The following is a 13,715-nucleotide window of genomic DNA, read 5'->3' as shown; positions in this document are numbered from 1 at the left end:
CCTACTGAAAAAGAAAAATCTAAATTTGAAAAAAATAAATCTTACCATGACTGACACTCATACTGCCTATGTCACCACTACTATAGCATGCCAAATTGAACAATTTTCAAATAGGAATTAAAGAATGGTCTCTTAATCCAAATTGTAATTGGTTCTAAAAATCAGAAGTAATCTTTTTTGAAAAGATTGGTAAAGACAAATGTCAAAAGATTGCAAAGAAAAAAGTTAATAACAATTGTTATTAAGTATGTAAATGAGTTGAAATGGTTTGGCTGGTTGTTAGGTCACACCAGTGAATATAAAAGACCCAACAAGACCAAAGATAGACAAAGTGAACTTCTTGAGTGAGTGTGATTGACAATCAAAGATTTTGAGATGTCTTTTTCCTTTTGGTGTGACAGTTAGGCGAGTTAGATTGGAAAACTTTTTTGTGAATTTTGTAAATTGTCCATTTTTCATATTTGACAGATTCTGTGAAGATATACTAAATTTAATTCTAAGTTTAAGTTTCCAAGTGTCAGCAAAGTTTTTTTTTGTACAGACTTGTTGGTTTTGGATTTGATTAGATAAAATTATCATTGAATTTTACAAACCGTATGGGTTATTTTTTCTAACTTATTTCATATTTATTACTATTAAATATTGTATATAGTCAGTCATGTAATGATTATGCATAAAAAAAAAGAATTAAATTTTAGTATTTATTTTGGGTTTTTTCATACTTTAGCCAATCTTTTATGTTTGAACGAATTTGTGTTTTTTGCCCATTTAAAAGTCTAGGCCTAGCACCAACCAACCAACCCTTGTTTTCATTTTTGCTTATGTAACATTGTATGTTAGGTGATTTCCCAGCTTCAAAGAAATTAGACAGTACTATGTATTCAAATGTATTTATTTTAATTTTATTAGGCTATGATTGAGTACAGCATTCCATCTGATTTGGGCAGTGCTAGAGCATACCAGAGTAGTTTATTAGGTGCTCCATTAAGTATATCCTGTTTGCCTCGTAAAGAAACAGATGGTTACGATTTTTTTAACACTCCGTCTCTCTACAGTGCACAAGAACACAGCATTACTGAACAGAATTTATGGATGGTAAGTTACTTCTTTTGTGTGAATTACATTTTATATATTTTTGAGAAATGAAAAAAAATTTAAATGATATATTAGTAATAAATAAATATCAAACAATGGGATCGGTTAATTCAATTATTATGCCTTTGTGTCCTTTATCATAACTTAAATTTATCTTTGTATACTAGTACATTTATTAATTAACAGGACTTATTATACTGGAAAATTATGGATGCAGATATTTAGTCTTACAGATCAGAAATAATATTTTTTATTTAGTTCACCTGCTCAGGTGTAAAATTTCTTAAAAATAAACGAGTTTAAAACAACTCTTGCCTCTTCAGTGGACACTACACCCTTACATCACCAGTACATTTATATTCTACCAAGCTGTCCCAGCATGCATCTACAGATATGCAAATGTTAAATTTAAATTGCTAACCTTTGATGCAATAATGTTCAATGATGCGTCTTGTTACAATGTTTTTTATTTTATACAATATCTTAATATTATTTCTATTTATAATACAATTTTTATTGTTACAATGTTGATGCCATGGGGATTCAGTTCTTTTTAGTCGGATTGCCGCTTCATGTTCTTTTAGCCGCTGTTCAAGCTGTCTTCCTGTTTCGCCAACATAGATTTTACTTTCTGCACATGGACACATCAATCTGTAGACGACTCCTGCTACTTCCAAAGGATTCCTTGAATGCCCAACAACTCCTTTATTCACCACATAAATGCCTATACTCAATCTATTTCTCTGTTCACCTACTAAGTTGACAGAACAATTTTTAAAGTTATTTTTATATTTTTCAAAAAAATTTTTAATATATGGAATTTTAATGTATAAATTAGATATTAATTTTTTCCTTTTTTACATTATATTGATGGTGTAACAATTGTACCACCTACGTATTAATTGTTGCGGATAATCATTGAATAAATATTTTTTAAAAAGGTTTGCAGTTTCGATTTCTATATGCTTCTGCAATGTTGTTCTATTAAAAATTTTTCTTAATTCCATCAGAAAAACATTTCTTTTTATGCCTAGAGAACGATACGATTTATAGTTAATCGCCTTATTATTATTACAACTTTTTTCGTACTTACGAAATAGTAATGTTTCTTCCTGTCTTGTGATTGTAACGTCTAAATAGTTAATTTCGTTATTTCTTTCTTCTTCGTAGGTGAATCTAATGTCATTATTTAAACTGTTTGCATAAGTTTTGATGTTTTTAGCTGTAGTGATATTGGAATCATACAGGATCAATATGTCGTCTACATACCTAGCATAAAAGGAGATACCCCGGAACTGGAAAATTTTTTTATTCAGTGATGTCATGCAAGTATCTGCAATCTTCGGACCCCATTCTATCCCATCTTTTTGTTGGTAAAAATCTGTAGAAACTATAAAATAATTATTTTTAAAAGCAAATTGTATAAATTCTAAAATGTAATTAGGTAAACTATAGTTACTTAAGCATTCTGAAACAAAATTCCACTTTATTGATGGGTACATTGATTTCACATCCAGGCTCTAAGTCTAAAAGATTTTTTACTTTAATCAATAGAAATAATATTAAGATATTGTATAAAATAAAAAACATTGTAACGAGATGCATCGTTGAACATTATTGCATCAAAGGTTATGCAAATGTTATCAATTTAAATAATGGCGTATCTGTAGATGCATGCTGGGACAGCTTGGTAGAATATAAATGTACTGGTGATGTAAGGGTGTAGTGTCCACTGAAGAGAACAAGAGTTGTTTTAAACTCTCTTATTTTTAAGAAATTTTACAATTTTTTAGAGATTATTGTTTTTGATATGTTAGTAAGTTAGTAAATATAATTAATTTCTCTTTTGTGAATGTTCTTATAAACAAGTAAAAGACTGCATACATATAAATCTATATAAATAATGTTATATGAAAATATATGATGCCTGCTTTCATTTAGATATGTTAATTTGTAGGCTTATTACATTTTACTAATGAGAATTTATTTATTTTAGCCACTTTCCAGTATTGCTGAAGAAATGTATCATATATTTTATAATTTGCTGAGGCAGTCACCAGAAACTAAACACAAATTACTTACGTGGATTGGCTGTTGTCTTCAAGCAAATAATGGTAATTTACATTTTCAGTATATTCAATTTACTGAGGAGCTATTTTTTATTGTATCCTGATTAAACAGAAATAGAACTCACAAGAAATAGCATAAGGAGTTTTGCAGAGCTGACAGCTAGTGGAGCAAGAAGTGTGGCAGCTAGTAATGATAAGTCTGACTGTTGCCAAACTCCTCACACTATATCTTGAAAGTTCTACTTTCATTTGATCATTCTGGTATTAGTAGATAGTCTTAATTAACTAAAAATTTTTATGATGGTCTTGTGCTTTATAAAATTCCTCATTACCTGCAGTTTACAAAGATTTTCATTAGTAAATCAATGAGAAAGAACTTTGGAAATTGCATTCCAAATAATGAAATATCAGGTATGGAGAGCATGTGTAGAAATTTGGAGGTTTTATGAGAACTCTCTTATTACATTTAAAACTAGTAATTAATAAACAAAATTAAATTAATATCACTTAAATATCTGTTTATTTTAAAACTGATTTGCTCATTGTACAGTACAAATACATATACACACACACATTTGAAATAAAACAATAAAGGATGATTAATATTAAATTAATTTTCTTTTACATAAGCTAAGCTGCTGTTATTGTCACATTATGTAATTTTCTTCTTTTAACTGGTTTTTAATAGAAAGTTAATTTTTGTAATAATAATATGCAGAATAGTTTTATACAAGATATTCATTTCACCTATTTATAACAGATATATTACTGTTAAACACTTTTAGAATAAGTCAGTTCACTGTTCTGTGTAACCAAATATAAGTTTCATGGCTATTTGAAATATACATATTTTAAAATCAGGATGTAACATATTCAAAGTAAAAGAATGTGTTATTGTCTATTCCTAAACATATCAAAAAATATCACTTTTGGATCATAGAAATGTTTAGTTCTCTCCCATAAATTGTCATTCCTTGCTATTGCAATCTTTAACAATAATTATGCAGTATTGATCCAAGCATCTAGCAAGTTTGGGACTGGAAATGATCAGATTTATGGATTTTCAAAATAAACAATGGAAAGTAAAGAATTAAACTGTTTTTAACATACTATATATTGGCATTCACCCTGGAACTGATATTGTGTGACTCTTACACTGTCAAAACCAAAACAAAAAGCAGGTGCATGATGAAATACTGCTGTGCTACAGATTGCCAGATATTTTGTCCAGTGCTATAAATTCTTATAAATTGATTTGGAGTGATTTTGCAAGTTTAAATGAAGATCCAAATTCAGCTTCAGCATTTTATTTTAAATACTATTTTGCATTTTGAATTAGTTTAAAATCCTCAATGATAGAAGAAATAAAATAATGTTATTTCATTTATGTTATAATGATGTCAAACAATTGCTAGGTAGGTAGAAGTTTTGCCACATTAAGGGAAAAGGTAGGATATCATATTTAAGTTTTCTAACATGATCTCCAAATTGAACCATAAGTTACAAATTGATTACTCTATCTGTATTCATGATTAATTTGTAAGTTATTTGTCAATGCAAGGTATTTACATGTTAAATACTACATTGCCTGCCACATTGTTCAATCTATTTATAGATAGACAATTCGGAAAAACTCAAATGAGGGTCAGATCTATTTGTCCTTGATTAATTATGGCAGTCTAGATCAGACTCAACTTTTGATCCTTCATAGCAATAGACTATGTTAATAAGATGACTACACAATAAGATGATAAACAGATTGTGTTTCTTGATAATGTGAATATGTATCATATTATTTCTAGCTTCAGGCAATATAATCATTTGAGTTGAAAATTTACTTATTTTATATTAAATTTTGGAAATACCATCAGATAGTTGATTTCCACCCCCTATTACATAACAAGCCCAAAAGAAGTTTAAAAAATACAAAAAGACAATGGAAAAACACATGCAAAGCAATTGCACTTGAAGTTGAAAATATACTGTGACAAATTTGAGTTTGAAAGTCAAAATCATATAATTTTCAGTGATTTGCAGATACTGAAGAATTTTCTAATTTTTGTGGAGAATAATATTATTTACATATTTATATATAATTTTACTATATATACAAGTACAGTCAAACTTCAGTTTACGAACAAAATTTTGAACTCTTTTTTTGTCCTGGTTGCCAAACAAGTTATTCAGCAGAGCTAGCCACCAATAGTCAACTTTCTTTAATGTAGGAAGTTGACAGCCCAACCAATCAATGACGGACTACTGATTCAGAAGTTAGTGACACCAAGATTGCATCACAGTACAAATCATCAATGATGATATTTAAATTACATTTCAGTGTGCATGTGGGAAAGGTACTATTTCTGTTTTTTGGTACATGCCACAATCAATTTTAAATCAAATTAATTAATAAAAACCATTTTAATTGACATTCACATAACATAAATAAGCATATTTAAACACAAATTCTTGAATGCTAATAAGTTTTTGTCAGTCATTTAATTTAATTTAACATAACATATATTAAAGAATATTAATATTAGGTAGCTAGTTAATTAAACTAAAAATAATTTTAAAAAATAGTAAAATAATAATTAAAATGACCTTTACACCAAAAAAAAATTGAAACATAATATTTCGGAAAGTGTAGACAAAGTACTCATTGTCTACACTTTATGTAATTAATGTACTCATTGTCTGTTGATTGATTTGGTGATTATTCATCCAGGCAGTCAGAGTTGCTCTATTTACAGTACTTTTGAAGTTTTGGTTTCAGGCAGCAGTGATGGAACATTTTGCTTTTATTATATTATATTGATTATGGAAAAATTCATTTGTTTTTGAACAACCTTTAGGAATAAATTAAGTTCAAAACCCAAAGTTTGACTGTTTTATCTATATCTATATATATATATGGTAAAATTGGGCCATATTATGGTCACTGTCTCTGGGGTCTCGCCTCTCTCACAAGCCGGTTGCTAATCGGCTAATCATTTGGATTAGCCAATCAGCGACAGGCTTGTGAGAGACGAGGGACCAGAGACGGTGACCAGAATATGGCCCCAGGTGTTGTGCATATACACATACTACTGATTGGTGTATAATCACAGTATACTGTATTTGTGCAAAACTTGACTTTTATTAGTTTATCCTCTCATGTTATCTTTTAATGAAAATTATCATCATCAGTTAAATTTATTGCACTCACAATGCAACAGAATTAATATGTCAAGGTATTTCCAGATATTTGAATTACATAAGATTAAAATCTCAATATTATAAATATGTTATAAATCTAGAGATCCATTATTTCTCATTAGATAGAGCAAAACTGTGGAACAATCAGCTGCCTGAAATCTTTGGTATCGTTCAGTCTTCCGACGGATTCATGTTGAATTTTGGTGCTGTTTTACTAAAGCTGTGTAGTCCTTTCAGCCAACCTTTCTCTCCCAAACTTCTAAAAATCAATCCAACGTATTGTGCCGCTCGTGCTTTAAACAATGAAGATGCCAGGGAAAGATCTATTCACTTAAAAGGTATGTGTAATTGGCTTATCATATCCAATTAATTGTAATCAACTTTCAAATTGTTGAAGTGAAGTATAAATTGTATGATTAATTAAGTGAGACTGTTGACAATCAAAACTAATTAATTTAGATTTAAATAAAGAAACGTTTGTCATTCCCTCCGAAGAGAATGAATTACCAGATGTTCGGAATACGAAATATAATTTTCCTACGGAATGTTTTTTTGCCACTCACCGTGCTCTTGCTCTAGGATTTCACGTAGTTCATGAGCGTTTAGTTAAATTGAGCCAAGAATTGGGCAGAATTCAAAGGGTGTATGAAGAAGCCAGAATTCAGGGTGGGGAATCTGCAGATGTAGTTCAGAGAATTAAGGAAAACATGGATAAAGGTTAACTAAATTTTGTTTTTATTATTTTGATGTGTAAAGCTTCTAACTAATCAAAAATAGAATTCAATTTTTAGGAATGACCAAGTTCTTATCTGTGAAAGCTGCCCTTCTGGAACCGCAGACCTTGGATTCCATGCTGAAGTTCCACATAGCGACTGCCACCTGGTTAATAAATGTGGCAACAAATTTTGATCACTCGCAGTTTAAATCTCTAACTCTACCATTACAGAGTGAAGTACCTTGTCATCTTCGCACCATCCCAGAGTTTATTATTGAGAATATTGCTGATTGTGTTTTATTCATTCATCGATTTAGTTCAAAAACATTTGAGGTAATTTTTCAAACAATTTAAAAATTAGTATTGAATTGTGCATCTAAAAAAAAAACAATTGTTTTTGTTCAGATTTCTGGAGCAGTTTTGGATCATTTGATTACTCTGGTCCTGGTGTTTATGGGAAGTCCAGAACGAATGAAAAATCCCCATATGAGAGCCAGACTGTCCGAATTATTAGAAGCACTGATGCCTGCCAAAGAGGGAGAACATTATAATACATTAATACCATGGTAAAATTATGCAAATTAAGATAAAAATAGTCATGATCTAATTTTCTTTCAAATTCAAAAGTAAATTTGAAAGCAAACTAATTTTGTGATTCATACACTATTTAATACTCCCATAAACATCCTTGTTGAAAAACTCTTATATCCCTATTATGTTATATATAAGAGAACCTAAATTTGGCTTCTAGAAAAATGGTATACACAGTGCAGTCCATAAGTTTTACAAGTTAATTTTTTGTCAGAACAAAAGTGAAGTGATGTATTGGCCAATGTGCTAATTAAGTAATAGAAATTTCTGAATGCAACTAGCAACAGTTGCTGAGTTGTAACATCAGGGGCCGTATTCTGGTCACTGTCTCTGTCTCTCACCTCTCACAAGCTAATCATTTGGATTAGCCAATCAGTGGACCAGCTTGTGAGAGATGAGAGACCAGAAATGGTGACCAGAATACAGCCCCAGCAACAAAAACTGCATTTGTTGCTGAATTATGATTAAATTTTGTTTTGACATTTCTGTAGCAGAAAGACCTGCTTTAACACTGGTTTTACGTCCTTTGTACCAATTTTAACATCACGGTTTCTTCAAAATAAACCAAATTTTTTACTTCATTAAACCATTTTAAAAACAATAACACCCAGGTAAATTAACTTAAAACCTACAACACATGTAAAGTATTGGTGCAACTCCATGTTTACAGAACAAGAAATAAATCAAGGAGAGAAGGATAATTGCGCCCATCAGTGGCTGAATGGATAAATAATTTTGGGAAAAAACTCTTTTGCATCAGTGTTTATCAACCAGCTTTTCATTTTTTATATTATTTGGTAATTCACCTTGACTGTACATACAAATGCCCTTGGACATCAATAGATTATAATTGAAAGTTTTTGGTCCAAAACTCTAGGCAGTTTATTGAGTAAAGGAGGGATAGAATTTGGCTTCTTTTTTGAAAAAGTCTAAATATATACACAGAAGAGGGTGGTGATTTTGCAAAGTATAATTTAAACTAGGAGAACTTCATCTCTGAAGTGCAGCAACAGCTTGTAAACTCACTTTAAATTTAAGGCTTCCCTAATAATCTAAAGAGACTTGTCACTCCACACAAGCAGTTAATTCATAGCTTTGTTCTAAAACTTCAACTTTTATTATGTAAGTTAAGATGTGGTGGGAACATTTTACACACATCACTATTAATGTAGTTTAAAATATTCCTGTTTTTAACAAAAAAAAACCCTGTAAAATTGGGAAAAATTCCAGTTCACTTCTATTATAGACTTATATTGAGTTTTGGATTCCCACTGTACTGTTGTATAAATTTTTTTTTCAATAAGCAATTAATAACAAGGTATAATAGTTTAAGGTATACAGATTAAGATATACATGGTTAATTTTTGAGATAAATAGGGAGGAAAAAATTAGAAATACAGCAGAGTTCTTGTCAATGTTGTGTAGCACATGTTCATTTATTTATATTTTTACAATGACAAATTGACTTATCATGGGGATGACTTTTGACTATCAATATCTCATGTTCTAGGTCAAATTTTAAAATTCAGTCTCCATCACAACATGCCGTTTTATTAGTTCTATTAATGGGCAACATTTTGTTCAAATTGTGAAGAAAATGATTTGACCAAAATGTGTTTCAGCAATTTATCAATTTGAGTTTCTACCAGGGAAGCTTGCTTGCTTCAATTAAAATTTTTTTTGGGGTACAAAATCCAAAACAAAAATAATCTACTAAAATGGTAAAATTATGTTACAATTATCAATTATGGTATTGAGTGTACCATAATTTATTATCGAAATATGTCTATAAATTATGGTATAAATTGATAGTTATGCTACAGTTGGTAACATTGGAAATCATGGAATGGAAAAAAATTTTAACACAGTAAAAGTATATTGCAAAAAAGACTACTACTTCTATGTAGTTTTTTCTAAACAAAATTCAAAAGTAAGACTAGATCTAGTTTAAAAAGACTAAAATGCAACATTTGTATTAGTAAAATTTGTATTACATATTTGTAATACAAATATTAGTACATAAACAAAGGGATTAAAGGCTAATTGATATACTACATATAACAGTCCAGACAGCCTCATTGTGTCTGTGTATTCATAGTTTCATGAGATGTCAACTACTATTGACTTGAACAAAAGAAAATATTGCTGCTGCCAAGTTATTTGTTGATCATTCTTCACCATCACAGATGATAACTGTGAGACTGAACATCAAAATCATTGCTATCTTAAGATGATTTGAAGAAGAGGAAAGTTTGTGCTTGTTTTTGTCCCACATGCCTTGACAGCCAAAGAAAGAAGATCGAGTTTATCTTGTCAGGACATCATTCCAACGGCAGATGGATTTCTTTGTAAATTACTTACAATAATTGTGTCAAATCTCAAAACAAAGTTCTGAATGGGTTGGTGAGACATCTCCACCAATTCATTCAGCTTTAAAATTTAAATTCCAAAAGTCACACATGAAAATGATTATCATTTTTTGACTGCAGTTCACAAAGAATTTGTACTGGAAAGAAAACGGTTTGCTGAATGCATATGATTGCCTCCTAAAGGCAATCATATGCATGCACTTTTGACACACAAGAAATTCCACCACATTTGTTCCCTCAAGACTATTTTGTATTTCCCAAGTTGAAGTTTTAGTTTGTCTCCTTCAAAATAGTCAAAAAAGAGGAATTTTTGTGGTTCTCTAAAAATTGTATGGCTGCTAAAGCCTTAATACATGTCAATTGATCATACTTTTTTATTCAATGTATGTATTATCTCTTGTACTTTAGGATAGAAATTGAAAATTTATGGACCATACTGTTTGTATAATTTCTTCCAAGGATCTTACACACTTATATTAGAAATCCAACAGATAACTTAAAATGTGAAGAGCTTTCCTGCATTTGTTTGGTTTAATATTAGTAAATCCTGTAATTAATTTATTTAATTTTCAGCGTTTATAGGGAGCGTTTATTTAAGGAGCACCCGTACATTTCGGAGCTTGTACCCACTCTGCTTCACGTGTTCGTCAGCATCGAAATGACGGGGCAGAGCGTGGCCTTCGAAGAGAAATTTCAGTATCGAAGACCCATGTATTTAGTTTTAGATTACATTTGGGGCATTGATGTACACAAAGAGAAAATGAAGGTAAAATTTGAGTTAATTTAAAACATATGTTGAGTTTTTTAAATTTAATTTATTTAAATAACATCTTAGCAATTAGCCAAGGAGGCCGAAGAACTTATCGAATCGGCTCATCCTCCATTGTTTTTAAGGTTCATCAATCTTCTAATTAATGATGCTATATTTTTATTAGACGAAGCTCTGTCGGTAAGTTTTAAACCACTCCGAAAAAATAAAAATTCTTACTCCTCATCTTATAATTGTGTGTTAATGCTGTATCTAGTTTAATTGCTGAAGTTTTTAGTCTGAATAGGGTCATTCAAACGAAAATGAGCTAAAGGGTGTATTAGCAAGTTATTTTTATTGCAACTGTTAAGGCATTTATCCGATCATGACACCAAACGGTCACTTTCTCATTCGTAGAACTTGCGGAGTTGCCACCAAAACCATTGGTAAATGGCATCCCACCTCTTCTTTCAACCAGAATCTGCTACCTCGCAAATGCCGGAGTGTTTTCCGTTTAAATTTGGCAAGACAATAACTGAAATATTCGGTGTGGGGCACGTGTTATCACCTATATTACCTTCCAAAATGTCACAATTTCCTTTGGCTCGTTTTCATTCGAACGTCCCTAGTAATTTACCTCTATGTATAAGGCACATAATTATATCAATAGTAAACAAAATAGTAAGAATTTACACTTCAATATAATTATTGCCTCTGTTTACTAAACAAAGTACATGAGCAAGTTGAGAGAGCAGCAACAACAGAGAGACAATGGAGAATGGGCTTCTCTACCTTCCATGACACGACAGCAAAACGAGGCAAATTTTCAGCACATGGGTCTGTTGGCCAGATTCCACAACGTCATGAGCAACGAAACCATTCACACCCTGCAGTGGCTGACCTCCGAAATCACCTCCATTTTCTGTCATCCCACCATCGTCGACCGCATAACCGCCATGCTTAATTACTTCCTCTTAAATTTGGTAACTATAATATTTGGAATAAAACAATCAAATCCGATAAACCATTATTGGTAAAAATTTTAAAAAGATTGTTGTTTTCAGGTGGGACCTCAGAAGAAGAATTTCAAAGTAAAAGATTTGAGAGAGTACGAATTTAAACCCCAGGAACTGGTGAGAGACATCTGTCGAATATATCTTCATCTGGGCTCGAGAGACACCAAAGCGGCCAGGGCATTTAATTTGGCTGTGAGTAGAGACGGCAGATCCTACAGCGAGGAACTATTTCCCCAGGCTCACGCCGTACTGTTGAAAATCGGGCAAGTAGTATTAGCCACCAAGTTAGACGAATTAGCCGCCAAAGTCCGAGTAAGTTACATTTTAAACTAGCATCAGCGTAACTCGTACACTATACTCACGTCGTATTGTTTAACGTGGTGTAGCAACTGGCGATAGAACAAAGTAGGGAAGAGGAGACGATGGAGGACGCACCCGACGAATTCCTAGACCCCATTATGAACACAGTGATGAGAGACCCAGTCAGACTTCCTTCCTCTGGAATTTACGTAGATCGAGCAACCATCGCTCGTCATTTATTGAGGTAAAGTATTAAAAATACACAGCGGTTTAACCAATTTTTGGGAAAAGGTTAAAAGTGTTTGTTCATTTCAGCGATCAGACGGACCCTTTCAACCGCAGTCCGTTGACAATGGACAACGTGCAACCGGCCGAGGAATTGAAAGCGAGAATCGAACAGTGGCTGAGTCAGAAGAGAGGCGTTTGAATTGTTTGTTGACTCGAAAGCGTTCACTGCCAGTGAGGATAATTTGTAAATGTTACTGTACATAAGAATATTTAATTGAAATCAAATGGATATATTGTTGACAAATAACTATCTGTGATTAAGTTATCACTTCTTCACGGTGCCCTTATATTTAAATAAACATCAGTTTTGTTACATTTACGCATAAATAATTTTTTCACAGTACATAATATTGATATCAAGAACTTACAAACGAGAACTTAATGTATAAATTGTTTTACAACTTATTTTTAATCTCAAGCGTGTCTTATTCGAACAATTTACGTCATTGTTAATCGTTATCCATTAATATGACGTCAATTCAGGTTTCAAAGCAATATTGTTCATGTAGAGAGTCTCAGATAACGCTAGTAAGTGGATAAATACCCAAAAACAAAGATCAATTTAAATACCGTGGTGCCTCCTGCAGCGAATTAACTCCTTTGGGGGGATTTTTGAATTGAAAAAACGTGATTTCCTGTTCGGACCGGAAGTTCGTATATAGTTAATCGGGGCTTCCTACCCCCGAATCTTTCCCTATCTGGTCTCGGCTTTCATCTATTTAACTCTGTTCTCGGTATTAAGGAACGACAATGGGAATTTATTGGTCTACAATTTTCAGCCCAGACCCTAAAAGATATATTTGTTGTTTAATTTATCGAAATAGATACTTCATTGTTATTTTTACCTTAAATTATATGTCCTAAACAATAAATAATTACTGTGCTTCAGTGATGAATGATGAGTCCCGTTTCTTAACGTCACTATACAGTTGCTTGGCATTCTCGCAGACGATACCACCAGCCAATTCCCATTTATCCACAATAGGAAGAGGTATTGCGATCTTTCGATGGTCCACTTTGACACGGCTCCCAGACCAGACACACATGCGATAGGTTTGTTTTACCTCGATCGTCCATACTACTACCTTCCTCTTAGGCTTCTGTTGCTTTTCACACACTTCTCCAGTGCTCTACCTATATACCTTGGTTATATATAAAACCTCTGTAGCCAGTGGCTATAGGTAAAGGTTTTATATATAATTGAAATTTTTGCAAATGGATGAAAACTTCGGTATTTGCGTGTTCTAATTCCGACCCCCTCCTTATATCGGTTGTAGTTACGCTTCTGTTAGGAACATGGCTTATTCGAGTGGTACAGGTACCTATTGG

General features: G+C 31.9%; 1 protein-coding gene across 1 annotated transcript in view; it reads left to right on the top strand.

The window, feature by feature from the left end:
• Ube4A (Ubiquitination factor E4A) overlaps positions 1-12,701 on the top strand; it is a 36,587-nt gene extending 23,886 nt beyond the window's left edge. The window contains exons 7-18 of the mRNA XM_067277264.1: positions 910-1,095; positions 3,092-3,209; positions 6,482-6,697; positions 6,819-7,076; positions 7,151-7,407; positions 7,480-7,640; positions 10,608-10,800; positions 10,870-10,983; positions 11,514-11,765; positions 11,847-12,110; positions 12,185-12,342; positions 12,414-12,701. Coding sequence (XP_067133365.1) covers positions 910-1,095; positions 3,092-3,209; positions 6,482-6,697; positions 6,819-7,076; positions 7,151-7,407; positions 7,480-7,640; positions 10,608-10,800; positions 10,870-10,983; positions 11,514-11,765; positions 11,847-12,110; positions 12,185-12,342; positions 12,414-12,525 — 2,289 coding nt within the window. The 3' untranslated portion in view covers positions 12,526-12,701. The remainder of the gene's footprint in view (positions 1-909; positions 1,096-3,091; positions 3,210-6,481; positions 6,698-6,818; positions 7,077-7,150; positions 7,408-7,479; positions 7,641-10,607; positions 10,801-10,869; positions 10,984-11,513; positions 11,766-11,846; positions 12,111-12,184; positions 12,343-12,413) is intronic.
• Positions 12,702-13,715: the final 1,014 nt, after the last annotated feature.

This window comes from Centruroides vittatus, unplaced genomic scaffold (assembly GCF_030686945.1).
Source record: "Centruroides vittatus isolate TY-2023 unplaced genomic scaffold, ASM3068694v2 contig_738, whole genome shotgun sequence".
Taxonomy (NCBI): Eukaryota; Metazoa; Arthropoda; class Arachnida; order Scorpiones; family Buthidae; genus Centruroides; species Centruroides vittatus.
This window is presented reverse-complemented; position numbering and strand designations above follow the sequence as displayed.